Raw genomic sequence first — 25,369 nt, forward strand, 5'->3', positions numbered from 1 at the left:
CGCCTGTCCGAAACACCTCCAAACGCTGCGACGGAATATAGCACAAGAAAAAAAATGTAAAAAGTAGTATTGCGCACAATTAGAGGTACAGCAAGTTATCGATTAATCGATTGTCAAATCAAATCGACGGCTATTTCTTTCGCATACCGCTAAGTGGAGGTGCAACAATTGACTCGACCACTAAACTCATCAATTATCAAAATGAATCCACGGCGATTAGGATCATCAATTTAACTGCGAAGATTAATCCTCGCATTTTCAGACTCTTGATCAGTTCTGCAAATACTCTCCGATTTCTGTAGCCCTCGGTGAAAGGAGGCGGTTCATCTTCCAAAATAAGACAATTGCCAATATCTGTTTTCACTTTTGGGGAAGAAAAAAAAAATTGCTGATTTTCTGACGACGTCCATGAACCGGGCAGAAAATGGAAATGCAAAGGCCTGAGAGTCAAAGGGCACCCCCCCGCCCCCCCCCCAAAAAAAGTAAGCAAAGCGAGCGTTTCGATAGTTGAAGTGCAAAGGATCTGCTGCTTTGAAGATAAGCCAGCGCGCCCGCCCGCCCACCCGCCTGTAAACAATGACTCTGCGTTTTCTTTCCTGCACTCGGATTTATTTGATGTGGTAAGGATGCGGCCCAGATTTGTCCTCAGCCCTAACGCCACTTAAGTGTCACATTTAACCACGAGAACACACACACAAAAAAAAGAACTTTTCTCTTGAATTCCCTCCCCTTAAATCTGGCCTGGGCTTGTGACTGGTTTGGCTTTGTGTAAGGAGCACAATGCGAACACACAAACATATGCTTCCTTCGATAAAAAAGCATCAAATAGGCCACTTATTTTTAGCCAGCCTGCCATTTCGACCAAATAAACATCACACCCAAGTCCCTTTCCCGACTTTTCACGTACACCGCCAGAAAAAAAAAATGGCCACGTTTATACTTTTAAGGCTCAAATAGCTTCTTTTTTTTTTCATACCAATAAGCGTTTATTGAAAGTACATTACAGTGCGCAGTGCTGGTCTAGGTTAACACGACTGCTGTTTATCTCTTGAAAGTGTCTCCCGTGCATCAGTAGGATTTTTTGAAGAGATTCTCATAATGGAAAATATACACACGCAGTATGTATCAGGCCGTACGTCCAATTGTGTTCCCAAAAAGACGTACACGAAGAAGCGTGCGACGCAGGATACAGCTGGCATCCGTCTTGTGACTCATTTTTTAAGTTGGAAGTAGGCACACGTCACTGGCATCTGTTTCCTGTTTTCATTCTTTCCACTCGTCTTGATTTCCTCCTTGCTCACCTGTTGCACTCGTGACCGTTTTTCCCTTCATTCCGTTCCCGGAATGCATGAATGATTCCAAGACATTTTGTCATGAGCAGCAGGCTCCCTTAGGTTCCCCAAATTGAAATCTGTTGCTTTCTTCGCATTCTTTTAAAGTTGTATACAATGCCATCGGCCAGTTTGAACACTTAAACAGTAATACTCTTGCATACCACTAGATGGAGCCCACGAACACACTTTGTGAACGACTGTACCGCCTTGGCACATTTGATTTATTCAAATTACGCATTGGATGAATGTTCACAAATGACATGACATAATTTATTGCAAATTATTTGGACTACTCGAGCTTGCAATTCACAAATGTCCACTAGGATGCATAGTATTTCAGTAGCTTCTCATCTGAAGGCTTGAGGATTTTCTTCTCGGCCATGTTGACTATCCAGCCTGGTGCGAGTCCAAAGAAGAGTTGCCGCACGTCCTTGCGGGCAGCAAGCATGTCATACAGTCGGTCTCGGGAAATGTCCGGCAGTACGTAGCCGTACTTGAGTGCCAGGGCGAGGCGTGCCTGCTGGACATCGTCAGGGTCTGCCAGGTAGCCGCGATTGTTAGGGTCCACGTAGTAGGGGAGCAGTTCCTCACCGGGCAGCATGCGTCTCGGGATGGGTTGGCCGCGCTGGAAGAAGGGCACGGGTTTGATGAGGATAGCCAGGCTGATGGGGTCGTAGAACGCGCTGGTCACCACGCCGCCATTCCTCTCCACGGCGGCGATGGCTTTCTCGGATGCGCGCTGGACCTCGATATTCACTTTGGCCGAGAACAAGTCGGCACCCTGTAAATACAGAAGGGCATGTGAGGCGTTGTGAACGGTGACATCTGCTGGCGGGCTCCAAAGTCACAAACAATTTTTTTAAATGCTTGCATTAAAATTAATATTCACTTTGATTTCTTGACCAATTAATTCAGCAAATCTTTATATGTATCCATCTCCCTCTTTCTACACAAACAGCAATTCTGTCATTTTATTAAATTCTTTAAAAAAAAAATAAAATCTCAACATTTGTCATCTGGTCTCTCCTCCCTAGCCAAGGTAAGAGAAGTGCAGCGTGCGCGGCACCTACGTCGTCCACCAGCTGCACGCCGAAGTCCCTCTTGAGCGGCTGCACAGTGACGCCGCGCCCGTTGACCAGCTGCGTCAGGTCGATGGGCCGCTCCGGGTCCACGCGGCCCAAGTCGATGAGGTACTGAAGGCGTCTCAGGGACAGTGGCTGGTACTGAGGACGACGGCTGAAGCGGCACAGAAGTACATGGGACAGCCAAAACACAACAGGTTGGTCACCATGTGATTTGCTGGGGTGATTTCATGTTTCCCAACGAGGATTTTGCATTGCAATTGGAGACTGTTGGAGGGGCCTTTTTGCAGTAGCAGCCACAGGAAGTCAGGCCAGAAAGAAAAACTGACATTACTTTTATAAATCTTAGTTATCTTTTAAAATGATTTACACTGTAATAAAATAGATCACGTAAAACCCCTTTGATTTATTTATTATAAAATTTAATCAATATTTTCAATGTTTATAATTGTTGGGCTCTTAAATTTTCGGAAGCAATCACCCCATGGTGTTTTTTTACTCTGTCTGTGCATGTAAGCATGGAAGTCTGCAGGTGAGTAGCTAATCCATCCAGTTTCTGAGGAAATACTCGAATCTGTATTTTTTTTTATATGCATGTAGTACCTGTGGCCTTCATTGTAACCATATTTAGGGATGACCAGATAGAAGGGCGTCTGTCCGCCTTCGAAGCCGAGCCGAGGGCGATTGCCTCGCTGCCGCTCTCCCTTGTGTCCTCGTCCGCTACGGTTGCCGCCGTGCTGCCCTCTGCCACGACGTTTCTCCTAAAAATATAACAAAGACGAAACAATTCCAGGGAGCGGAACGGGATTAGCCTCGCGAGCTAACCTACTAGTCGATGTTGGCAGTCAAGAGACCGGTTAGCATTAGCCAAGCTAACTAGTTAGCCGACGATGTCGGTCAGAGACTGTTGTAAAGCATTAGCCGCGCTAGCCAGTTAGTTGGCATTTACGGTGCAAAAACAAATGGAACCGTACGTGATGCGTGGCGCCGGGTTCAGGCCTGAGGTTTTCCAAGCTTATGCGCGGCATATTACGCAAGGCTTCGAACGCTTTGCCGCCGGTTTTGTGAGGGAAAGACATGATTGTTACGATGCTCCGGAGTTCATTTCACATGGTTCCGTCCAAACTTGACGACCCTTCCTGCAGCCAAGGACAACCCGGATCACGTGACGAGGGTGGGCGGAACTCAGGAAGTGATTGTACCTCGCAATAAATCAACGTTAGGAAAAACAAAAACAACGTTAGGAAAAACAAATTCAAAGCTCTAAAAATACATTTTAATCACGTTTAACTCTTAAAGTAGTTTTCAAAGCGTCTCATCATCTGGCTTTACGGTGAGGTGAGAGACTGGAGTTTCAAAGAACCAATCGGGGTCTTGTCTTGCTGCGGCAGAGCCAATCATAAAGTGGAAAAGGCGGGACTTTCTTTGCCCTCCCCCGACGTCGTAAGTAGTGTGATTCGCGTGATAGTTTTTGCATTGTGTGTGGTGTTTTCATCAAACGCAGGAAATCTGTAGTGCTTTTTTGCAGTCGTCCATCAAGCACCTTGACATTTCGCTTCCATATTTGGTTTAATAATCGGCTTCTTCACGGGTACGTCGCGTTGTTGTATGTGCGGTAATAACATGTCGGCGCCTCTACCTGCCATCGTGCCTGCTGCCCGCAAAGCCACCGCGGCGGTGAGTCGATAATCCCCACTAGTTTGGAATTTGCAGCACATGCAGCCTTCTGCTGCTTTCATTATTTTAACGCTCACCTATTTGCAGCAGAAGCAGCAACCCAACAGGCATTTAGCCTTCAACTAAATTGTTGTCATTGCAAACCTTTGCAGGTGATCTTTCTGCATGGCCTCGGTGACACGGGGTAGGTCACCTTTTTTCAGTTTTCATCTTCGTTGCACTCTCAGCAGCACAATATCATGCATGTAGATTATTGGTATGTGCAGCAAAAATTCGAATGTCGCTATAACCATTCTAAAAAAAAACAACAACAACAGAACACAACTCAAATAAATGTCTGAAACTGTGCTGTGTAAATGTGTTTTGTAGGCTATCTAAAAAGTGTACTGTGTAATTACTGTGTACATGTTGGATTAGATTTAAAGCATTTTATGGTTTCTCCCCCCCCCCCCCCCCCCTGCAGTCATGGCTGGGCAGAAGCATTTGGTGGCATCAGGATTCCACACGTCAAGTACATTTGTCCACATGCGTATGTTTGTTTCGAAATTAGCATGCAACTTGACACAATTTTTTTTTCTTTTCTCACTATATTTGTCATGGTGATACTTCGTTCAGTTTTAATGTTATTGTTATTATTTTAATCTACAGCCCAACCATGCCTGTCACCTTAAACATGCGAATGTCCATGCCTTCCTGGTAAGTGGATGCACACGAGTGTATGAAATGCATGTTTGCATGTAAAAAGAGTCACATTTCCACGGTTGTGTTCAGGTTCGACATTTACAACTTGAGTCCAAATGCGGAAGAAGACGAGTCCGGCATCAAGAGAGCGTCAGACAACCGTGCGTCCATTCCTTCAAAGTGATGTTATCGCGTTGCATTCAAGGAATCACGTACTTCACCCTCACCCTCAGTTAAAACCATGATTGACCAGGAAGTGAAGAATGGCATTCCGTCCCATAGAATCATCCTGGGTGGGTTCTCACAGGTCAGTATGAAACAAAAATGATTTCCCCGTGTTTTGAAAACCGCCGGAGCTGACACATTTGCCAATTTCGACCACAGGGCGGTGCCTTGTCGCTCTACACGGCTCTGACCAGCCAGCAGAAGCTGGCCGGGGTGGTTGCCCTCAGCTGCTGGCTTCCTCTGCGCAACGCCTTCCCTCAGGTGGACACGCGCGGTTATTTCAATGAACGCGTCCTTCTCCTAACGGCTCTCCCGTAGGCGGCGGCGGCGGCCGGCGGTGACACCAACAAGGACGTGACCGTGCTGCAGTGCCACGGCGAGGCCGACCCGCTGGTGCCGTTCTCTTTTGGCAGTCGCACTGCCGAAAAGCTGAGGAGCCTCTTGGGGCCCGAGAAGGTCATCTTCAAGGCGTATCCTGGCCTGCCCCACAGCGCCTGTCCAGAGGTCCGCACCAAATGTATCCTGTAGTCCAGGGATGGGCAACCGAAATGCTGGAAGGGGGGCCTCATTCTGTCCACTTGTTCACAAAAATCAGCTCACTCAAAAAGTTCCTATTATTGTTCAAATTGGTGTTTGTGTGCAGGAAATGGTGGACATCAAGCGATTCATTGAGAAGCAGCTGCCCGCCGTCAGCAACGAATGAACGCCGCCGCCGCCTCCTCCAGTGTGACTCAGCCTGAGGACACTTGACGAAAACAAACACGCCTCCGCCGCTGCTCTAGTGCTTGAGAGGTGTGCGGGACCACTTCACGTTGTGCTCCGGGTGAGGTTGGTCCCATCTCGCCCGTCCGCCACGGAGCTGTAGTTACGGTAGAGTGGCATCAGTCGCTTGATTGTGACGCAAAAAAAGCCATTTGGTCTTCCATGGTATGTGGAGCTGTACTTTTCATGCACAATAAATGGCCTATTATCGGTTTTTCTTTTTCTCTTTTTTTTTTTAAACAACTATTATTAACAAAGAAATTGCATTGCAGCTTACTATCTGTTAAGTAGATCATTTAAATCCATTATTTGCCAATGCGTTGTTTAGGCTTATTTGAAGTTGACTGATTCTCTTTATTTTGATATTAGAAACCGCAAACCGTCAGTTTGACTCGGTGTTAACATGCTTAAAAAAAATAAAAAGAAATGAATGAAAAAGAAATTGCATTTAAATCCCAAAACAACCATTTTTGATACCTTATTGACTGAAAACAGTTTTTACCAATATGAAATGTGTCAATCAAAACGACAGGATTGTGCTTTTTATTTCACTGCTTTCACACAAACATTTCACCCTGATACACTACAACTATAGCGGTGGCCGTGTTTCTTCACGTCGCCTTTCCTCTCCTCATAGAAAACGACGCAGATCACAGTATCGAGATGCACGGCCTATACTGTATATCAACAGATGGAACTACATAGATAGAACTAACTACAGTATATATTGCTATTTATAGGTATCTCTATGTCCAGATAAGACAGATCATCTGTATTATTATATTCAGAAATGTAAGCTGGAGAAAAAGCTGAACAGCACCAAAGTTATGTGGCACCTGTCGGGATGTCAAAGTGTCCCCGTGTGGAAGGTGTTGTACCAAAGGCACACTCCGTCTTCTAAATGGTGGCCTCTCCCGGAAACAAGTTAGAAAAGTGCAACGTAAAGCGCAAAGGAGTGTAGAAAAATAGACATTTGTGGGCAAGCGGGGGTTTGCGGGATGTACAACTAGAACTTCCTTGGGACACGTGCCGCTTTTTTTTTTCTTTTTTTTTCATTTAAGCTAATCTTGAGTCTTCTATGGCTTTGGGGGTGGCGGCGCCGGCACAGGCTCCTCCAGACTCTTGAGCAAATCGGTGTAGGCGGCCGAATTGATGTAGCGCGGGTACGAGTCTCTCTGCATCAGCGTGTAGATCTGCTGCTGGGCGTCGTCAAAGGTGTGCGAGGTGGGCTCCAGCATGTTGCGGTTGATCATGTCGCGCACGCGCGAGTCCAGGCTGACCTGTGGGGAAACCAAGACCCGTCTCGTCAATTGTCAGTAACGTCTGAATATATATTTTGACAATATATATCTGAGGTCTTATTGCTACAATGGACCCTGTACATCATCGTCCATGGCTTCGGCATACGTAATGTCAGTCCAAACTACGGCCCGCGGGCCAACTGTGGCCCACGGGTTTGTTTTTATTGGCCCGCAGCAAATTCTGAAAATATAGTTGAATATGGCCCGCAGATGGCGCTTGAGATGGCGCTTCTCAGTTTCAACACTAGATGGAGCCAGTAACAAAAAAGGTGCTTCTCTACTAAACAAAATTAAGCAAAGAAAAACATTGACCACGAGTCACCAGAAATGGCAGCACCGAAGAAACGAAAGATAGCGAGTGAGTGCAGAAGATTGTGTCAATATGTCACCTCTAGTATGTGGCCCGAGCTTATTTTTCTGTATTTGGCCCTCACCAAAAAAACTTAGGACTCCCCTGTCATAGTCTGTCATGTAATTGATAGCATCTCGCTACATAACTTCATCTGTAACATGATCCGTGACATCATCATCGGCCAGCTTCAGCGTCGTAGTCTGTAATGTCGCCGTCCGTACCATCGTAACGCTGCAGTCTGCAGCGTGAGGACGGTCATGTCGTCTGTAACGTAGTCCCATCACGTCATCTCTCGTGTCAGCGGTTGTAATGTTGAAGTCTGTAACGTCGTAGTCCGTAACGTCATCGTCGGTAATGAAAGCACCTGTAACCATCGCCGTCCAGCCACATCTCATCTGGAACATCACTGTCCTTAGCATCGCCGTAACTTAAGTTATCATAACATCCTATCACCGGCATCGCTGTCCGCGATGTTACCGGTAGCACCTGCAGGACTCGCCCGTGTCATCCTTGTAAGTTACGTCGTCGTCCGTAACGTCACTATAACGTTGCTGGCTGTAGCACGGCCATCTGTAGGGTTGCCGTCACTCTTAAGGTTGTCGCCGCAAACATTTTCGCGTTATGAGTGAATGGCTGACGAGTGTGGCGCACGCAGGGTTTCTTAACCTCCTTCGGGGAGAGGATGGAGATGAAGTCCTCGTATATTTGCCTCACTTTCTCCTCCACCACCGTCTTGTTGGTCTCTTTCTTGAGCTCCTCGCAGGCCAGCCAGAACATCATGTTCTCCTCGCTGAACTCCGTGCGCAGGAACTGGCGGAAGCAGCCGCGGCCCGCCGCGCTCTTCATCACCTTCTCGAAGGACGTCGTCCAGGACCGAGCGTCCTCCAGCGTGGGCTTGGGCCTTCCGCACGACAAAATGGCCCTCAGATGACCCCGTGAGGTGCACGTCTACTCCCCAAGTGGCTCTTACCTCTCTTCACAGTTGTTTGCAGCGTCCATCCTGCGATCGCAAGTCGACCTCTGGATTGTCTCGTCTTCACCCCGAACAGTTAAACTGGAAGAAAGGAAAAATTTGTCACCCTTGCCGGTTGTCCAATGATGGCAGAATTTCATTTTTGACATCAATGTGGGAACATTTGGGGTTAGTTGCCCTTGAAGATGATGGACAGGCCATTAGGAAGGCCAAGCCTGTGAATCTTGTGGAGATGCCCACCAAAAAAAATCGGGAAAAGGGGGCCATGGATTCCTTGGCTCGCAACATTGTGCGCGGATGCCAACCCGTTGATTCCCGATTATGAAGTCCGAGAGCAATTCACGCCTATTCAGAACCCCAGAAGAAGGTCGAGGGCGCGCTCCGTCTCCATCAATCCCATTCGAGCGCCAAATGGCGGCCAATTCGTCGATGGTAACAGTCGTCGTACGTCGTTCCAGGGGGAACGCCTGCGCCGAGTAAATAGCTAGAAGGCACGTCATTAAAGTGTTCACAGCACCTGACACCAGCCCTAATTGGTTTTGCCGCCCCACTTGGGAACGACACACCAATTAAGACGACGCCCCCTCGCGGGACCGAAACCGATGATGCAGACGTGCCTCAAGGACGGACGTAAGTGCTCCATGATTCAAAAAACACATCACGCCTCAAAATTTCAAACACATTCATGAAATATATCTTTTTGTCTTTGTCTTTGCCATGTGCCTATCCAGCCATGACGTTTGCAAATGAAAATGTGTTCTAGGTTACTTCACCTGAATTAGTCAAGGTTGAAGAAAAAAAAAGATTGCCTAATTTTAGTTCAAATAGTATTCCAAATGAACGTTTCATTAACTTTTGTCCTCGTTCCAGAATGGCCAACCCCCGTTTATTTTTTTATTTTATTTTTTTTTGTTGAGGTTACCAGGAGCAACTGCAGCAGCAGCACCAGCAGAAGCAGCAAGCGTTGGAGGCGTTTCCGGGGGCGTTGGCGGGGGCGTCGGCCATGGCGTGGCGGCCGTGTCGGGCGTGCAGGCAGGCGGCGGCGGCGGTGGCTTCCTGGTGCACCTGCATCTGCTGCCTCTTGCGCATCTCCGGCCGCTCCGAGCCCGTGAACTGCGTGCGGGCAACGCCACAATTAACTCTCTCCGACGTCCGTGCAATATTAGTCACATCTGCACCCCCCCCCCCCCCCACACCCTTTTCTTCAATGAATGGATGCAGCCTCCTCTTCGTCACTCAATCTGGCGACAAGGTAGCATCCATCTGCGCCTCCTCATGAACATGCACGTCGCCATATAAAAGCACCAGCATTAGCATTTTAAACGCTCGGAATATTTGCATTCTAAACGCTCGTTCTGCGCATTCGCCTTGCGTGTAAATACAAGTAACCCTGCAGCCTGGCTTTGGATGTTGCATTCGCACCAATCCACACAGGAAAAATAAGCATTCAATCCTCCTTTAATTAAGCGCCCCCCTCCCCGTTTACAAACAAACTAAATGTAGCAAATAAAGCCCTCCTCGTATATACTCACTGTTTCACCATGAATGCCAGAATGCAGGTGCTGTTTTTTGCAGCGGGGGAGGAAGGGGGTTTTGAGGGGGCAGACGCGCATGCGCAAACGGGAGCAGGGTATTTTCTTTTTAAGGCTCTCCGGTTACCTCAATATAATTTAACTGACGTATAAAAAAAATCTGATAACTATGACCATTTCATCTTCATAGACGGTGCAGCACAACAAAAGATAGAACGTGTTTGTGTGTGTGTGTGTGGGCGCGTTTGAGCTCCTTGCTGTGCTGTTGAGCCGCAATACTTAGATGGCCGGCAGAGAGGAGCAAAGCTCCGCGCCCAAAATTGGCTGCGACTTAATCACGACGGTTCAATGGCGTACGATCGAGACAGATGTCATGTGGAGCGTTGTGCACCTTTTTTAACTAAGAAATGGAAGAAATTAGCCAGGCATCAACGTTTTGGAGGAATATACACTATCATGTACTTGTGTCTTTCTGAGCAAGCGGCCCTTTTCAAATATAGCTTTCATATCATCCCACGAAGACTCTCATCCACCCATCCATCCATCCATGCAAGCTTGATGTAGCTTGCAAGTTGGCTTGCCAGAAAAGCTAGCCTATCGTGTTTACGACGCGATAGGCTAAACGACCAACAAAGTAAGGCATTTTTGGCCGAAAAAAAACACGACCATGTATTGTAAGGCGTTTTGGCCGAAAAAAAAAAAACGACCATGTATAGTAAGGCGTTTTGGGCCGAAAAAAACGACCATGTATAGTAAGGACTTTTGGGCCGAAAAAAACGACCATGTATAGTAAGGACTTTTTGGCCGAAAAACCCCCGACCATGTATAGTAAGGCCTTTTTGGCCGAAAAAAAAAAAACGACCATGTATAGTAAGGCGTTTTTGGTCCAAAAAAAACAACCATGTATACTAAGGCGTTTTTGGCCGAAAAAAACGACCATGTATATAGTAAGGCGTTTTTGGCCGAAAAAAACCCGACCATGTATAGTAAGGCCTTTTTGGCCGAAAAAAACAACCATGTATAGTAAGGCGTTTTTGGCCGAAAAAAACAACCATTTATACTAAGTCGTTTTTGGCCGAAAAAAACTACCATGTATAGTAAGGCGTTTTTGGCCGAAAAAAACTACCATGTATAGTAAGGCGTGTTTGGCCCAAAAAAACGACCATGTATAGTGAGGCGTTTTGGGCCGAAATAAACGACCATGTATACTAAGGCGTTTTTGGCCAAAAAAAAAAACGACCATGTATAGTAAGGCGTTTTTAGGGCGAGAAAAACGACCATGTATAGTAAGGCCTTTGGGCAGAAAAAAAGGACCATGTATAGTAAAGCGTTTTTAGCCGAAAAAAAAACGACCATATATAGTAAGGCGTTTTTGGCTGAAAAAAAACGACCATATATATTAAGGCGTTTTTGGCCGAAAAAAAATGACCATGTATAGTAAGGCGTTTTTGGACGAAAAAAACCCCCGACCATGTATAGGAAGGCGTTTTGGGCCGAAAAAAACGACCATGTATAGTAAGGCCTTTTTGGCCCGAATATAGTAAGGCGTTTTTAGCCGAAAAAAACGACATAGTATAGTAAGGCGTTTTTAGCCGAAAAAAACGACATAGTATAGTAAGGCGTTTTTAGCCGAAGAAAACGACATAGTATAGTAAGGCGTTTTTGGACGGAAAAAAAACGACATAGTATAGTAAGGCGTTTTTTGCCCGAAAAAAAACGACATAGTATAGTAAGGCGTTTTTAGACGAAAAAAATGACATAGTATAGTAAGGCGTTTTTAGCCGAAAAAACGACATAGTATAGTAAGGCGTTTTTAGCCGAAAAAAACGACATAGTATAGTAAGGCGTTTTTACCCGAAAAAACCGACATACTATAGTAAGGCGTTTTTAGCCGAAAAAAACGACATAGTATAGTAAGGCATTTTTAGCCCGAAAAAAACGACATAGTATAGTAAGGAGTTTTTAGCCCGAAAAAACAACATAGTATAGTAAGCCATTTTTAGCCCGAAAAAAACGACATAGTATAGTAAGGCATTTTTAGCCCGAAAAAAAACGACATAGTATATGTAGTAAGGCGTTTTTAGACGAAAAAAAACGACATAGTATAGTAAGGAATTTTTTGCCCGAAAAAAAATGACAGTATAGTAAGGCGTTTTTAGCCGAAAAAACCGACATAGTATAGTAAGGCGTTTTTAGCCGAAAAAACGACATAGTATAGTAAGGCATTTTTAGCCCGAAAAAAACGACATAGTATAGTAAGGAGTTTTGAGACTTAAAAAAACGACATCGTATAGTAAGGCATTTTTAGCCCCAAAAAAACGACATAGTATAGTAAGGCGTTTTTAGCCCGAAAAAAACGACATAGTATAGTAAGGCGTTTTTAGACGAAAAAAATGACATAGTGTAGTAAGGCGTTTTTAGCCGAAAAAAATGACATAGTATAGTAAGGCGTTTTTAGCCGAAAAAACGACATAGTATATATAGTAAGGCGTTTTAGCCGAAAAAACGACATAGTATAGTAAGGCGTTTTTAGCCGAAAAAAAACGACATTGTATAGTAAGGCGTTTTTAGCCGGAAAAAACGACATAGTATAGTAAGGCGTTTTTAGACTTAAAAAAACCACATCGTATAGTAAGGCGTTTTTTGCCCGAAAAAAAACGACAGAATATATAGTAAGGCGTTTTTAGCCGAAAAAACCGACATTGTATATAAGCCATTTTTAGCCGAAAAAAACGACATAGTATAGTAAGGCGTTTTGAGACTTAAAAAAACGACATCGTATAGTAAGGCATTTTTAGCCCCAAAAAAACGACATAGTATAGTAAGGCGTTTTTAGCCCGAAAAAAACGACATAGTATAGTAAGGCGTTTTTAGACGAAAAAAATGACATAGTGTAGTAAGGCGTTTTTAGCCGAAAAAAATGACATAGTATAGTAAGGCGTTTTTAGCCGAAAAAAACGACATAGTATATATAGTAAGGCGTTTTAGCCGAAAAAACGACATAGTATAGTAAGGCGTTTTTAGACGAAAAAAAACGACATAGTATAGTAAGGCGTTTTTAGCCGAAAAAACCGACATAGTATAGTAAGGTATTTTTAGCCCCAAAAAAACGACATAGTATAGTAAGGCGTTTTTAGCCCGAAAAAAACGACATAGTATAGTAAGCCGTTTTTAGCCCGAAAAAAACGACATAGTATAGTAAGGCGTTTTTAGACGAAAAAAATGACATAGTATAGTAAGGCGTTTTTAGACGAAAAAAATGACATAGTATAGTAAGGCGTTTTTAGCCGAAAAAAATGACATAGTATATTAAGCCGTTTTTAGCCCGAAAAAAACGACATGGTATAGTAAGGCGTTTTTACCCCGAAAAAAAACACATAGTATAGTAAGGCGTTTTTAGCCGAAAAAAACGACATAGTATAGTAAGGCGTTTTTAGCCCGAAAAAAATGACATAGTAGAGTAAGGCGTTTTTAGCCCGAAAAAAACGACATAGTATAGTAAGGCGTTTTTAGACGAAAAAAATGACATAGTATAGTAAGGCGTTTTTAGCCGAAAAAACGACATAGTATAGTAAGGCGTTTTTAGCCGAAAAAAACGACATAGTATAGTAAGGCGTTTTTAGCCGAAAAAAAACGACATTGTATAGTAAGGCGTTTTTAGCCGAAAAAAACGACATAGTATAGTAAGGCGTTTTTAGACTTAAAAAAACGACATCGTATAGTAAGGCGTTTTTTGCCCGAAAAAAACGACATAGTATATATAGTAAGGCGTTTTTAGCCGAAAAAACCGACATAGTATAGTAAGGCGTTTTTAGCCCGAAAAAAAGGACATTGTATATAAGCCATTTTTAGCCGAAAAAAACGACATAGTATAGTAAGGCATTTTTAGCCTAAAAAAAACGACATAGTATAGTAAAGCGTTTTTAGCCCGAAAAAAACGACATAGTATAGTAAGGCGTTTTTTGCCCGAAAAAAACAACATAGTATAGTAAGGCGTTTTTAGCCCGAAAAAAACGACATAGTATAGTAAGGCGTTTTTAGCCGAAAAAAATGACATAGTATAGTAAGGCGTTTTTAGCCGAAAAAAACGACATTGTATAGTAAGGCGTTTTTAGCCGAAAAAAACGACATAGTATAGTAAGGCGTTTTTAGACTTAAAAAAACGACATCGTATAGTAAGGCGTTTTTTGCCCGAAAAAAAACGACATAGTATATATAGTAAGGCGTTTTTTGCCCGAAAAAAACAACGTAGTATAGTAAGGCGTTTTTAGCCCGAAAAAAACGACATAGTATGTAAGGCGTTTTTAGCCCGAAAAAAACGACATAGTATGTAAGGCGTTTTTACCCCGAAAAAAACAACATAGTATAGTAAGGCATTTTTAGCCCGAAAAAAACGACATAGTATAGTAATAATAATAATAATAATAATAGATTTTATTTATAAGCGCCTTTCAAGACACCCAAGGACACTTTACAATAACAAAAAACACAAAACAATAAGGCATTTTTAGACGAAAAAAAACGACATAGTATAGTAAGGCGTTTTAGCCGAAAAAAATGACATAGTATAGTAAGGCGTTTTTAGCCGAAAAAAACGACATAGTATAGTAAGGCGTTTTAGCCGAAAAAAACGACATTGTATAGTAAGGCGTTTTTAGCCGAAAAAAACGACATAGTATAGTAAGGCATTTTTAGCCCGAAAAAAACGACATAGTATAGTAAGGCGTTTTTAGACAAAAAAAAACAACATAGTATAGTAAGGCGTTTTTTGCCCGAAAAAAACGACATAGTATAGTAAGGCGTTTTTAGCCGAAAAAAACTACAGCGTATAGTAAGGCGTTTTTAGCACGAAAAAAAAAACGACATAGTTTAGTAAGGCGTTTTAGCCGAAAAAACGACATAGTATAGTAAGCCGTTTTTAGCCCGAAAAAAACGACTTAGTATAGTAAGGTGTTTTTACCCCGAAAAAAAACACATAGTATAGTAAGGCGTTTTTAGCCGAAAAAAACGACATAGTATAGTAAGGCGTTTTTAGCCCGAAAAAAATGACATAGTATAGTAAGGCGTTTTTAGCCGAAAAAAACGACATAGTATAGTAAGGCGTTTTTAGCCGAAAAAAAACATTGTATGGTAAGGCGTTTTTAGCCGAAAAAAACGACATAGTATAGTAAGGCGTTTTTTGCCCGAAAAAAACGACATGGTATAGTAAGGCGTTTTTAGCCCGAAAAAAACGACATAGTATAGAAAGGCGTTTTTAGCCAAAAAAAACGACATAGTATAGTAAGGCATTTTTAGCCGAAAAATACGACATAGTATAGTAAGGCGTTTTTAGCCCGAAAAATACGACATAGTATAGTAAGGCGTTTTTAGACGAAAAAAACCGACATAGTATAGTAAGGCGTTTTTTAGCCGAAAAAAACGACATAGTATAGTAAGGCGTTTTTAGCCCGAAAAAAACAGTCAGTTGAACCGGGGTTGCCTGGACCAAACACCTGCATGTGTACCCCTACACCGCCAGTGACTGTGACTTGACTTGAACGATAGGTGTATTTGGCATGCACTATGGAGGGTTGCCAGTTAAAAAGAAAAAGTGTTTGGTGTTGTATTTTCACACATCACCAAGCGGGGTTTGAACCGGGGTTGTCTGGACCAAACACCTGCATGTGTACCCCTACACCACCAGTGACTGTGATTTGCCCTACACTATTGGCGTATTTGGCATTCACTAAGGAGAGTTTACAGTTAAAAAAAAAAAATAAATAAAAAAAAGAAAAGTGTTTGGTGTATTTTATTTTCACTTGTGACTGAGCGGGGTTTGAACCCAGGGAGCCTGGACCGAAAGCTGGCACGTGTGCCTCTACACTAAGACATGTAAATTTTTTCGAGCTAAAAACGCCTTACTGTACATGGTCGTTTTTTTCGGCAAAAAACGCCTTAGTATGCATGGTCGTTTTTTTCGGGTTAAAACGCCTTACTATACATGGTCGTTTTTTTCGGCAAAAAACGCCTTACTATACATGGTCGTTTTTTTTTTTTTTGGCAAAAAACGCCTTACTTTACATGGTCGTTTTTTTCAGGCTAAAAATGCCTTACTATACTATGTCGTTTTTTTCGGGCTAAAAACGCCTTACTATATATACATGGTCGTTTTTTTCGGGCTAAAAACGCCTTACTATACATGGTTGTTTTTTTCGGGCTAAATACACCTTACTATACTATGTCGTTTTTTTCGGACAAAAAACGCCTTATTATACTATGTCATTTTTTTTGTCTAAAAACGCCTTTCTATACTATGTCGTTTTTTTCGGACAAAAAAACGCCTTATTATACTATGTCATTTTTTTCGTCTAAAAACGCCTTTCTATACTATGTCGTTTTTTTCGGGCTAAAAACGCCTTACTATACTATGTCGTTTTTTTCGGGCTAAAAACGCCTTACTATACTATGTTGTTTTTTTCGGGCTAAAAACGCCTTACTATACTATGTCGTTTTTTCGGCTAAAACGCCTTACTATACTATGTCGTTTTTTTCGGCTAAAAACGCCTTACTATACTATGTCGTTTTTTTCGGCTAAAAACGCCTTACTATACTTTGTCGTTTTTTTCGGGCTAAAAACGCCTTACTATACATGGTCGTTTTTTTCGGGCTAAAAACGCCTTACTATACTATGTCGTTTTTTTCAGGCTAAAAACGCCTTACTTTACTATGTGTTTTTTTTTCGGGCTAAAAACGCCTTACTATACTATGTCGTTTTTTCGGCTAAAACGCCTTACTATACTATGTCGTTTTTTTCGGCTAAAAACGCCTTACTATACGATGTCGGTTTTTTCGGCTAAAAACGCCTTACTATACTTTGTCGTTTTTTTCGGGCTAAGAACGCCTTACTATATTACCATGTCGTTTTTTTCGGGCTAAAAACGCCTTACTATACATGGTCGTTTTTTTCGGGCTAAAAACGACTTACTATACATGGTCGTTTTTTTCGGGCTAAAAACGCCTTACTATACATGGTCGTTTTTTTCGGGCTAAAAACGCCTTACTATACATGGTCGTTTTGTTTGGGCTAAAAACGCCTTACTATACATGGTCGTTTTTTTCGGGCTAAAAACGACTTACTATACATGGTTGTTTTTTTCGGGCTAAAAACGCCTTACTATACATGGTCGTTTTTTTCGGGCTAAAAACGCCTTACTATACTATGTCGTTTTTTTCGGGCTAAAAACGCCTTACTATACATGGTCGTTTTTTTCGGGCTAAAAACGCCTTACTATAGTATGTCATTTTTTTCGGGCTAAAAACGACTTACTATACATGGTCGTTTTTTTCGGGCTAAAAACGCCTTACTATATACTATGTCGTTTTTTTCGGGCTAAAAACGCCTTACTATTCATGGTCGTTTTTTTCGGGCTAAAAACGCCTTACTATACTATGTCGTTTTTTTCGGGCTAAAAACGCCTTACTATTCATGGTCGTTTTTTTCGGGCAAAAAACGTCTTACTATACTATGTCGTTTTTTTTCGGGCTAAAAACGCCTTACTATACATGGTCGTTTTTTTCGGGCTAAAAACGCCTTACTATACATGGTCGTTTTTTTAGGGCTAAAAACGCCTTACGATACTGTCGTTTTTTTTTCAGGCTAAAACCACCTTACTATACTATGTCGTTTTTTTCGGGCTAAAAACGCCTTACTATACTATGTCGTTTTTTTCAGGCTAAAAACGCCTTACTATACATGGTCATTTTTTCGGGCTAAAAACGCCTTACTATACTATGTCGTGCTAAAAACGCCTTACTATACTATATTGTTTTTTTCGGGCAAAAAACGCCTTACTATACTATGTCATTTTTTTCGGGCTAAAATCGCCTTACTCTACTATGTCATTTTTTTCGGGCTAAAAACGCCTTACTCTACTATGTCGTTTTTTTCGGGCTAAAAACGCCTTACTGTTTATACTATGTCATTTTTTTCGGGCTAAAAACGCCTTACTATTCATGGTCGTTTTTGTCGGGCTAAAAACGGCTTACTATACTATGTCATTTTTTTCGGGCTAAAAACGCCTTACTATACATGGTCGTTTTTTTTCGGGCAAAAAACGTCTTACTATACTATGTCGTGCTAAAAACGCCTTACTATACTATATTGTTTTTTTCGGGCAAAAACAAATATTTTTTGGCACCCAAAAAAATGACCATGTATAGTAAAGCGTTTTGGGCCAAAAAAAACTGCCATGTATAGTAAGTCGGTTTGAACCGAAAAAAATTTTACCATGTTTAGTCAGCCGTTTTTTAAGACCTTTTTTTTTCATGGTTCTCATTTGAAAGCTGGCGAAGGCTGGAGTGTGAAACACGTGAGAAACTCAACGCCATTTTCTTCACAGTCAGGGCACACAAAGACATTGGCGCTCACAATCACACCTCGGGACAAATGAGACAAATGTTCAATTAATAACAACAAACTGTGACTTAACATTGTCCATTAATATTGACAAATGTGCCAAAAGAAATTTTAAAAATTCCAGCCATCAATACACTTTCATATCATCAACCCACATTTAATAACCCCCATTCTCCTGTTTCTTCTGACTTTTCACCCTCCAGCCCCACCCTACTACCTCATGACGCTTTGGTGAAGCAGCTCATTCGGAGCAGGAGAAGAGGAAGAGGAGGGTGAGGAGGAAGAGCGGGTGGCTGTTTGTGGCCGTCCTCTTTCACCAGCGCTCAACTGCGGATCAGATGAGGATTGTGTTTGTTAGTCTGATGGATGCACGTGACTGAAAGAGGTGCAATCGATGTCGATAGGTGGGATTGGTATGAGCGCGCGTGCCCATGTAACACGCACATGTGAAAGCAAACTGTTTCTAAAAGCAGTCTGATCGATATTAAAAACAGTGTTTATGCGTATTATATATGCTCGTACTGCTGCCTGTGAATAGAAGGAAGTTGACATGAACGATCGAGTCGAAGGCAACGGCTCTTATGAGCTCATCCGAACCTGCAGGACGAAGAGAGACGCCTCGCGTTACTGAATTATTCACAACGTGCGCGCACACGCGCGCACACACACACACACACACACGCACAGAAGAAAAATGAATGAGCGAGCATTTAATATTTTCTTCTGCGTTCAACTTGGCGAGAGAAAACACTCGTGTCCTTTTTTTTTCATTTCTACGAGTCAACCTCGGGTCATTATGATCCATGCCTGTTTTGCCGTGCCATGCTTATAATGATTAAGAAGAAGAAGAAACGAGGGGTAAAATCTGCACCACGCATTGATGTCAAGGGAAGAAAAGACAAATTCCCGTGTGGCTTATGCTTTGAAGTCACAACAAAAGGTGCAAAAAAAAAATCACTCCTGGGATTGTCTTGCATTCTTTTGCATCAGCCCGTTTCCTTTTTAAAAAGGGACTTTACACAGAGGTCAAGCAAAATCATCGCACGCATGCTTGCAGCCCAAAATTGCTGCGCAGGGCCTTTCACACAAAACCCAGCAAAACAGGGACATCGCCAACAACTGTCGACACAAATCTGATTTGATCAATTCATTCACGACAATCGCTGTCTCAGGAAGTGCAATTCAAGGGGAGTCCTTCTGAAGTTTTAGCCTCAAATTGGTGAGAGTCAAGTCAGGTGACAAGAGTCAAGAATCCAGAAGAAGAAAAAAAAACACACCATTGTTTTCTGTACAAATGGAGCATTTGCAAAATCGATTTTGCTGTTTGGAAATGTGACAGCAGGCGACATGGAGACATTAGAGTACATTAGCGTGTTCATTTCAGACCGCCGCCTCGCTCGCTCGCTACTTATGCCGCTTTTGGGCTTTCAAAGCCGACGTTCCTTTAAGTGCCCGCATGGCAAATGTGAAATCCCCTGAGGAGAAAGCCAAATTGCACTTCCTGCCACCAAATTGGCCTTCGCTTGCTCGCCAACGCGTGAGGAAATGAAGGAAAAAAACGCACGCGTGTGCAACATAACCCTTACATTCGGACAGCGGCTCGCCAACGTTAACACCTAGAAAAAAGAAAAAGAAAGACTGAGTAAAATTGACATAGAACAGAAATACAGTCATGTAGTAGGCCTCTGTTTTCACAAACAACGCAGAGGTTTCATTCCTAAAACCACAGTTTGAAATTGACCATTGCGCTTAACGATCGAAAATACCGAATGAAATTGTGATTCATTATAACAAAAGTTACGTGTTCTAAAACATTTTATTGCACTTATAGCAAAAAAAAACAAAAAAAGTGAGCATGTCTCTTGTAAAACCACTTTAGGTGCCAATGACACATTTTAAAGGCGATAAGAGTATTCAATGGAATGACCTGGAGTCGAACCGTGCACTTCTGTACTGTGAGGCAGACGTGCTAACCATTACAACTATCCTCTTTGCCAAATGAAAACATTCGGCATTCAGAAACATTTTTTGCTTTACTGTAGATCTGATGTTCCACTTGTGACTAAGGCCAAGCCAAAGAAAAAGATAAATACCTCCAGGTCATTTCCATGCGCGCTCATCTGAAGTCTCATCTCGCGAGGATATGTCGGTTTTCTCTCGATGGATGTCACGAGCAGGTGTACCTAATCGAAGGAGCGAAGCGCGCGCGTCGCTGCGTGCCGCCCGCTCGTTCACGCGTCTCGTCGTGTGACCGGTGCGCGCGCCTGTGACCAGAGTGTGCGCCTCGCGCCCTTTTGCTCTCCGTCGCCAAAGTTTGCCGCGAACCGGCCGAGCGTACCCTTGGGCGCGTTTTCCTGCGAGAAGTTTACTTGCGTTTTGGAAGATGGAGAGCGCCGGTCCGCTCGAGACGTGCCCGCAGCGAGCCGGCAACGCTTCGGCGTGGAGCCGCAACGACGCCAACACCAGCGCGGCCGCCGGCGACGAAGGCTGGGAGCAAGACGCCTTGTCGCCCATCATCCCCATCATCACCGCCGTCTACTCGCTCGTCTTCGTGGTGGGATTGCTGGGCAATTGCCTGGTCATGTATGTCATCATCAGGTAGGGAGACACGTTAGGATCGATGGAGATGACAGTTATTCAGACGAAATGGCATTACAGACAACTGAGCTTCCCCCTCGAGGGATTACAGTGCCTTTTAATTTCATGAGAAATATATTGAAATAAACTCTCTATGTGAACAGTAGGAACATCAACTGTGCATCCTTAAAACTGCTGGGTGAAAAATAGATAACCCCGTGTCATAAATTGTGATCTTTATGGCACCTGCATGTGACTGTGAATAGAAATCACGTGACCTCACCTGAGGTCTTCGCGGTGGTCGTCCAGTGGATCACCTCGCAGGTGTCCCTAATATTCTGCCCCGCTTTGATGGCAGCATGATTTCCACGACTGGGCGTACTTAATAGAGTGACCGCTTGCCTCTGCTGTGGAATTTCACTTGGACAAGGTCATTAATTCAGCATTAAATGCACAACACGCTGCAATCGATTGCTCGAGTTGATATGTGCCCCCGACCGCCGACGAGTCCATTTGATGAATCCCATGAACCCACCTGCCCGCCCCCCCCACTCCCCTGCACGCCCGACTAGAGAAGTGGCCCCACCGAAGCAATAACAAACCTTCCAATAAATCACAACCACCCAGCAGCCTGGTTAACATGATATTCATTTTTGCTCCGGGGGGGGGGGCATATTGGCTTTTTATTTACGACACGTGGAGGCGGCGAATCCGCTTTGATGTTGAGTCAAAAAATGCTGCAGATAGCAAGAAGCATCGAATCAAAAGTGATCAAGGTGTTTTTGTTCAAAGACGACCATGTACAGTATAGTCAGGTGTTTTTTTTTTTTAAAGATGACCATGCGTAGTAAGGCATTTTTTTTAAAAATTGGCCATGAATAGTAAGACGTTTTTCATATCAAAAGTGATTCGCTGACCAGAGCAGCGGCTTTATAAGAGGGACAATTTCAGTCAAACGGCAAGACGATGGCAAGCGCTGCGGTCGACCTTCCGATCGATGCCTTTTTATTAAACATTGATTACACGCAGCGCGGTATTAGAAATGTGTCACATAGAACCCGATCGCTGACATCCCGCTCCGAGCGTGTCTTTAGTTTACTATATTGAACTGAACCAATTAAGCTGGACTATTAAGCGCTATTAAATGTACACCCACTGGTTTCGGTCAACACTTAAACATTGCTAAGAGGCGTACGAGTGGAAAAGAGACATGAACAGCTGTAAATCTGTTCACCTGGATCGTGTCAATGGTCTGGTCGATCGATGATGGTAAGCACACAAGGCCAAGAAGCGGACTCCTGGAAACACAAACGACAGATGATTCAGGTGAATCGGAAGGCTAACTCAAGTTAGCTTGCGCACTCACCAGAGACACACGATTTGGGTGACCTTTTCCAAATTGGCAGACTCCAGCGATTTAACATTGGTGGTGACTGACTAAAAACATTGGAGACTGCACTTTTTTTTTTTGTTTTGGAAATTCACTGACTCAAGTTAGCGGATTTGGATCTCTGGAACGAGTTAGCACTCGATGACATCAGAGTGGACTCGGATGATTCCGTTGACCCTGGTGACTGGCTCAAGTTAGAGGACAAACCAAAAACACTGCGGACTTCACATGATTTGGTGAACTGACTCGACTGAAGGCCAAATAAATTGTGAACTCAAATTATTTGAGTGGCTTTGAATTTGTGGAGTCACCGACTGACTCAGTGGCGGTTCTGGGGGGGGGGGGGGGGCCAACGGGGGCCAGTGCCCCTGTAGCACCGATTCTGGCCCCCCCTGTGGCCCCCCCTCCGAGCGCAGATTACGCAGTCGTGCCGAGTCGCCGACGCGAAAGGTGGAACCAAAGTGCGTGATTTAACATTCTAGACGGACCCTTTAGTGCGCTGCGCCATTTAAAAATGAGCGGGAAAATGAGAAGCAGTCCGCAGAGAAGGAAATTACCACGACACGAGTGCTATTTGCGTGTGTGTGCGCGTGTGTGTGAGTGTGTGCGCATGTGAGTGTTTGTGTGCGTGCGCGTGTGTGTGTGAGTGTTCGCGCGTGTGTGTGTGTGTGTGTGTGTGTGTGTGTGTGTGTGTAACTTTTTTAGTCTCCCTTTTTATTTTAATTTTTATTTAACAGGATCAATATATAAGACATTGCCTTTTAAAATTTGGATAATTATATGCATGTAAAACATCTAGCTTCAGTGTATTTGCAATTTTTGTCCCCGGCAGGCTGGTACCATATCATCCCCTGGCTTGAATATTCTCAACAGACGTATTGTTACGCTTGCAGACATTTTAGCCCTCCTAATACTGTTTTTTTCTCATAACTGTAATGTTATGACTACAATTTCAAAGTCTGAAGAAATAAAAAGTCAAATAAGATTTCGAATCTGTCTTTTTAGCCCTGGGTTGAATGTGCCCCCCCATCAAAACCCCTGGCCCCAGCCCGGCCCCCTCAGTGAAATTGATCCAGAACCGCCCCTGGACTGACTCCAAATGACTCGGTTATCTGACTTCACTGCAGTCAGCCGAGTAACAGTGATTCAAGTCAATCAGATCACAAATGACTCTTATAAACCGCATTTAACATTTAAAATAAGCCAAAGAGAAAATACTACCCAAGTGTACCAAAAGTTCTGCTTGCGTAAATAACAGCAAAACGGGTAAGACGAGACAAATGCGATTGGGTGAATTGTTTTATTGATGACTCGGCTGCTTTTTCGGTCACACTAATTAAACGCGTGCTGCCTGGAGCCCGCAAGCGATTGAGATCAATGATTTAACTACTTGCATTACGCTATTAAGGTGAATTATATCCAAAGCGGTTTGGCCTCAGGTAGTCATGAAAAAGTAAAGGTAATTTTCAAGACTGTTTTGTTCTCCGCGCTTGCTGCATACACCGCTAAAGCGTGCCCCTTCATTAGTTTAAAAAAAACAGTAACCGTGGTAAAATGAGGAAAAAGTAATTACTTAGTGCGATTACGTTTCCCTCAATGAATGAAGCGGAGGAACTGGTCTCACCGGCGTACGATGCATAACAATGAACCGCCAATCCGGAAAAAATTGCAAGAAGCGAGCTGCTGTTCAATGCATGCGGCGGTGATGTTATCGGCTCCGCGCGACTCTCCATGTCGTCATAGGTACACCAAGATGAAAACAGCCACCAACATCTACATCTTCAACCTGGCCCTGGCCGACGCCCTGGTCACCACCACCATGCCCTTCCAGAGCACCGACTACCTACTCAACACGTGGCCCTTCGGTCAGGTGGTGTGCAAGGTCTTCATAGCCATCGACTACTACAACATGTTCACCAGCATCTTCACGCTCACCATGATGAGCGTGGACCGCTACGTGGCGGTGTGCCATCCGGTCAAGGCGCTGGACTTCCGTACCCCCGTCAAGGCCAAGGCGATCAACGTTTGCATCTGGATCCTGTCCTCGGCCGCCGGCATTCCCGCCTTCGTCCTGGGCGACACGCAGACGAACCTCGGTGAGCTGTGACACATTTCCACGTTCGGGCTAATGCTAATGCTAAAGCACAAGCGGAAAAAACAAACTGCAGGACTGACCGTTAGGTTCATACTCCAGGGTGATGTTGTATTCTGCCCTATTTCAGTTGATGGACGATTCGTTGCTTCGTGTTTGTGGTCCGTTTCTGCCATTGTCCCTTTTAGGCATCACGGAGTGCGCCTTACAGTTCCCCGAACCGTACGTCTACTGGGACACTCTCATGAAGATGTGCGTGTTCGTGTTCGCCTTTGTGGTTCCGGTTCTGATCATCACCGTGTGCTACTCCCTGATGCTCCTGCGGCTCAAGACGGTCCGCATGCTCTCCGGCTCGAGGGTGAAGGATCGAAACCTGCGCCGCATCACCCGGCTGGTGGTGGTGGTGGTGGCCGTCTTCGTGGTGTGCTGGACCCCCATCCACATCTTCATTCTGATCAAGGCGTTGGCCAGCGTGCCCGAGACCACTGCCATCATGGCCGCCTATTTCTTTTGCGTGGCTCTGGGCTACACCAACAGTAGCCTTAACCCCATCCTCTACGCCTTCCTGGACGAGAACTTCAAGCGCTGCTTCAAGGACTTCTGCACATCAGCAAGGCTCAGGCGGGAGAAGGCGTCCAGGAGTAGGAAGGCGGCGCCGGAGGCGGTGCGGGAGGCTGCCCTACCCCTGAGGGACCCGGATGAAAATAGTAAGCCCGCATGACTAGCAGTGGAACTGTCTTCCATTTCTCACGCTGAAAAAGAAGACTCCCGAGACTTGGGTCTCACCCACATCACCACTGCACCGTAGACCTGGTGGTCATTTGCTTGGAGGAGTGCGTGACTCAGATGATTCGGTCTATTGAATCGAGTTGTCGGGCTCACCTGAAACACAAGAAACACTCTGGACTCAGATGGTTCGTTTCACTGACCTGAGTCATCGTTAAGAGTTCTTACTAACTTAAGTCAGTGGTTCAAATAATCGGAACTTGCGGTGTT

At 44.0% G+C, this 25,369-nt stretch overlaps 4 protein-coding genes and 1 long non-coding RNA gene across 10 annotated transcripts; 3 read left to right on the forward strand and 2 right to left on the reverse strand.

Annotated features, from left to right (window-relative positions):
• Window positions 1-1,520: 1,520 nt before the first annotated feature.
• Window positions 1,521-3,588, reverse strand: mrpl15 (mitochondrial ribosomal protein L15). The gene is made up of 4 exons (XM_086102174.1): window positions 3,391-3,588; window positions 3,020-3,177; window positions 2,405-2,570; window positions 1,521-2,115 (listed from the first exon to the last, which is right to left on the reverse strand). Exons 1-4 carry the CDS (start codon window positions 3,493-3,495, stop codon window positions 1,654-1,656), a joined length of 891 nt encoding a protein of 296 aa, XP_085958300.1. The 5' UTR covers window positions 3,496-3,588; the 3' UTR covers window positions 1,521-1,653.
• A 42-nt stretch (window positions 3,589-3,630) lies between these two features.
• lypla1 (lysophospholipase 1) lies at window positions 3,631-5,975 on the forward strand. Its single transcript, XM_086102183.1, has 9 exons — window positions 3,631-4,093; window positions 4,246-4,277; window positions 4,557-4,622; window positions 4,742-4,789; window positions 4,865-4,935; window positions 5,008-5,081; window positions 5,159-5,260; window positions 5,318-5,503; window positions 5,643-5,975. The coding sequence occupies exons 1-9, from the start codon at window positions 4,025-4,027 to the stop codon at window positions 5,700-5,702; spliced, it is 708 nt and encodes a 235-aa protein (XP_085958309.1). The 5' UTR covers window positions 3,631-4,024; the 3' UTR covers window positions 5,703-5,975.
• Window positions 5,976-6,288: 313 nt separating this feature from the next.
• On the reverse strand, window positions 6,289-24,345 carry LOC147186943 (regulator of G protein signaling 20-like). 6 transcript variants are annotated; one of them, XM_086102178.1, is made up of 10 exons: window positions 24,217-24,345; window positions 22,126-22,189; window positions 21,175-21,298; window positions 20,408-20,889; window positions 19,901-19,930; window positions 18,532-18,641; window positions 9,310-9,500; window positions 8,385-8,468; window positions 8,081-8,315; window positions 6,289-7,041 (listed from the first exon to the last, which is right to left on the reverse strand). In XM_086102178.1, exons 7-10 carry the CDS (start codon window positions 9,474-9,476, stop codon window positions 6,838-6,840), a joined length of 690 nt encoding a protein of 229 aa, XP_085958304.1. In that variant the 5' UTR covers window positions 9,477-9,500; window positions 18,532-18,641; window positions 19,901-19,930; window positions 20,408-20,889; window positions 21,175-21,298; window positions 22,126-22,189; window positions 24,217-24,345; the 3' UTR covers window positions 6,289-6,837. The 6 variants fall into 6 exon arrangements, with proteins under 6 accessions (XP_085958304.1, XP_085958303.1, XP_085958302.1 ...); XM_086102177.1 differs by adding an exon at window positions 18,837-18,911 and having other exon boundaries at window positions 21,175-22,189; XM_086102176.1 differs by having other exon boundaries at window positions 21,175-22,189.
• Window positions 9,320-18,820, forward strand: LOC147186944 (uncharacterized). Its single transcript, XR_015099022.1, has 2 exons — window positions 9,320-9,639; window positions 18,518-18,820. It is a non-coding gene; the product is annotated as an uncharacterized LOC147186944 (long non-coding RNA).
• On the forward strand, window positions 23,518-25,333 carry LOC147186945 (delta-type opioid receptor-like). The gene is made up of 2 exons (XM_086102185.1): window positions 23,518-24,377; window positions 24,562-25,333. The coding sequence occupies exons 1-2, from the start codon at window positions 23,882-23,884 to the stop codon at window positions 25,092-25,094; spliced, it is 1,029 nt and encodes a 342-aa protein (XP_085958311.1). The 5' UTR covers window positions 23,518-23,881; the 3' UTR covers window positions 25,095-25,333.
• The last annotated feature ends 36 nt before the right edge of the window (window positions 25,334-25,369 follow it).

This window comes from Hippocampus guttulatus, chromosome 21, assembly GCF_054856545.1.
Source record: "Hippocampus guttulatus isolate MCC_2025c chromosome 21, RoL_Hgut_1.0, whole genome shotgun sequence".
In the NCBI taxonomy this organism is placed as follows: Eukaryota; Metazoa; Chordata; class Actinopteri; order Syngnathiformes; family Syngnathidae; genus Hippocampus; species Hippocampus guttulatus.

Excerpts from the sequence above, each read along its gene's own strand:
- mrpl15 (XM_086102174.1), bottom strand. The coding sequence starts at position 3,495 with ATGTCTTTCCCTCACAAAACCGGCGGCAAAGCGTTCGAAGCCTTGCGT. Across the intron at positions 2,571-3,019 it reads GGTTACAATGAAGGCCACAG|CCGTCGTCCTCAGTACCAGC; the intron begins GTACTACATGCA and ends GTGCCGCTTCAG. Across the intron at positions 2,116-2,404 it reads GCGTGCAGCTGGTGGACGAC|GGTGCCGACTTGTTCTCGGC; the intron begins GTAGGTGCCGCG and ends CTGTATTTACAG.
- lypla1 (XM_086102183.1), top strand. The coding sequence starts at position 4,025 with ATGTGCGGTAATAACATGTCGGCGCCTCTACCTGCCATCGTGCCTGCT. Across the intron at positions 4,278-4,556 it reads CATGGCCTCGGTGACACGGG|TCATGGCTGGGCAGAAGCAT; the intron begins GTAGGTCACCTT and ends CCCCCCCTGCAG. Across the intron at positions 4,936-5,007 it reads CAAGAGAGCGTCAGACAACC|TTAAAACCATGATTGACCAG; the intron begins GTGCGTCCATTC and ends CCTCACCCTCAG.
- LOC147186943 (XM_086102175.1), bottom strand. The coding sequence starts at position 10,000 with ATGCGCGTCTGCCCCCTCAAAACCCCCTTCCTCCCCCGCTGCAAAAAA. Across the intron at positions 9,501-9,919 it reads CTGGCATTCATGGTGAAACA|TTCACGGGCTCGGAGCGGCC; the intron begins GTGAGTATATAC and ends GCCCGCACGCAG. Across the intron at positions 8,469-9,309 it reads TGCTGCTGCAGTTGCTCCTG|TTTAACTGTTCGGGGTGAAG; the intron begins GTAACCTCAACA and ends CCTTTCTTCCAG.
- LOC147186945 (XM_086102185.1), top strand. The coding sequence starts at position 23,882 with ATGAAGCGGAGGAACTGGTCTCACCGGCGTACGATGCATAACAATGAA. Across the intron at positions 24,378-24,561 it reads CGACACGCAGACGAACCTCG|GCATCACGGAGTGCGCCTTA; the intron begins GTGAGCTGTGAC and ends TGTCCCTTTTAG.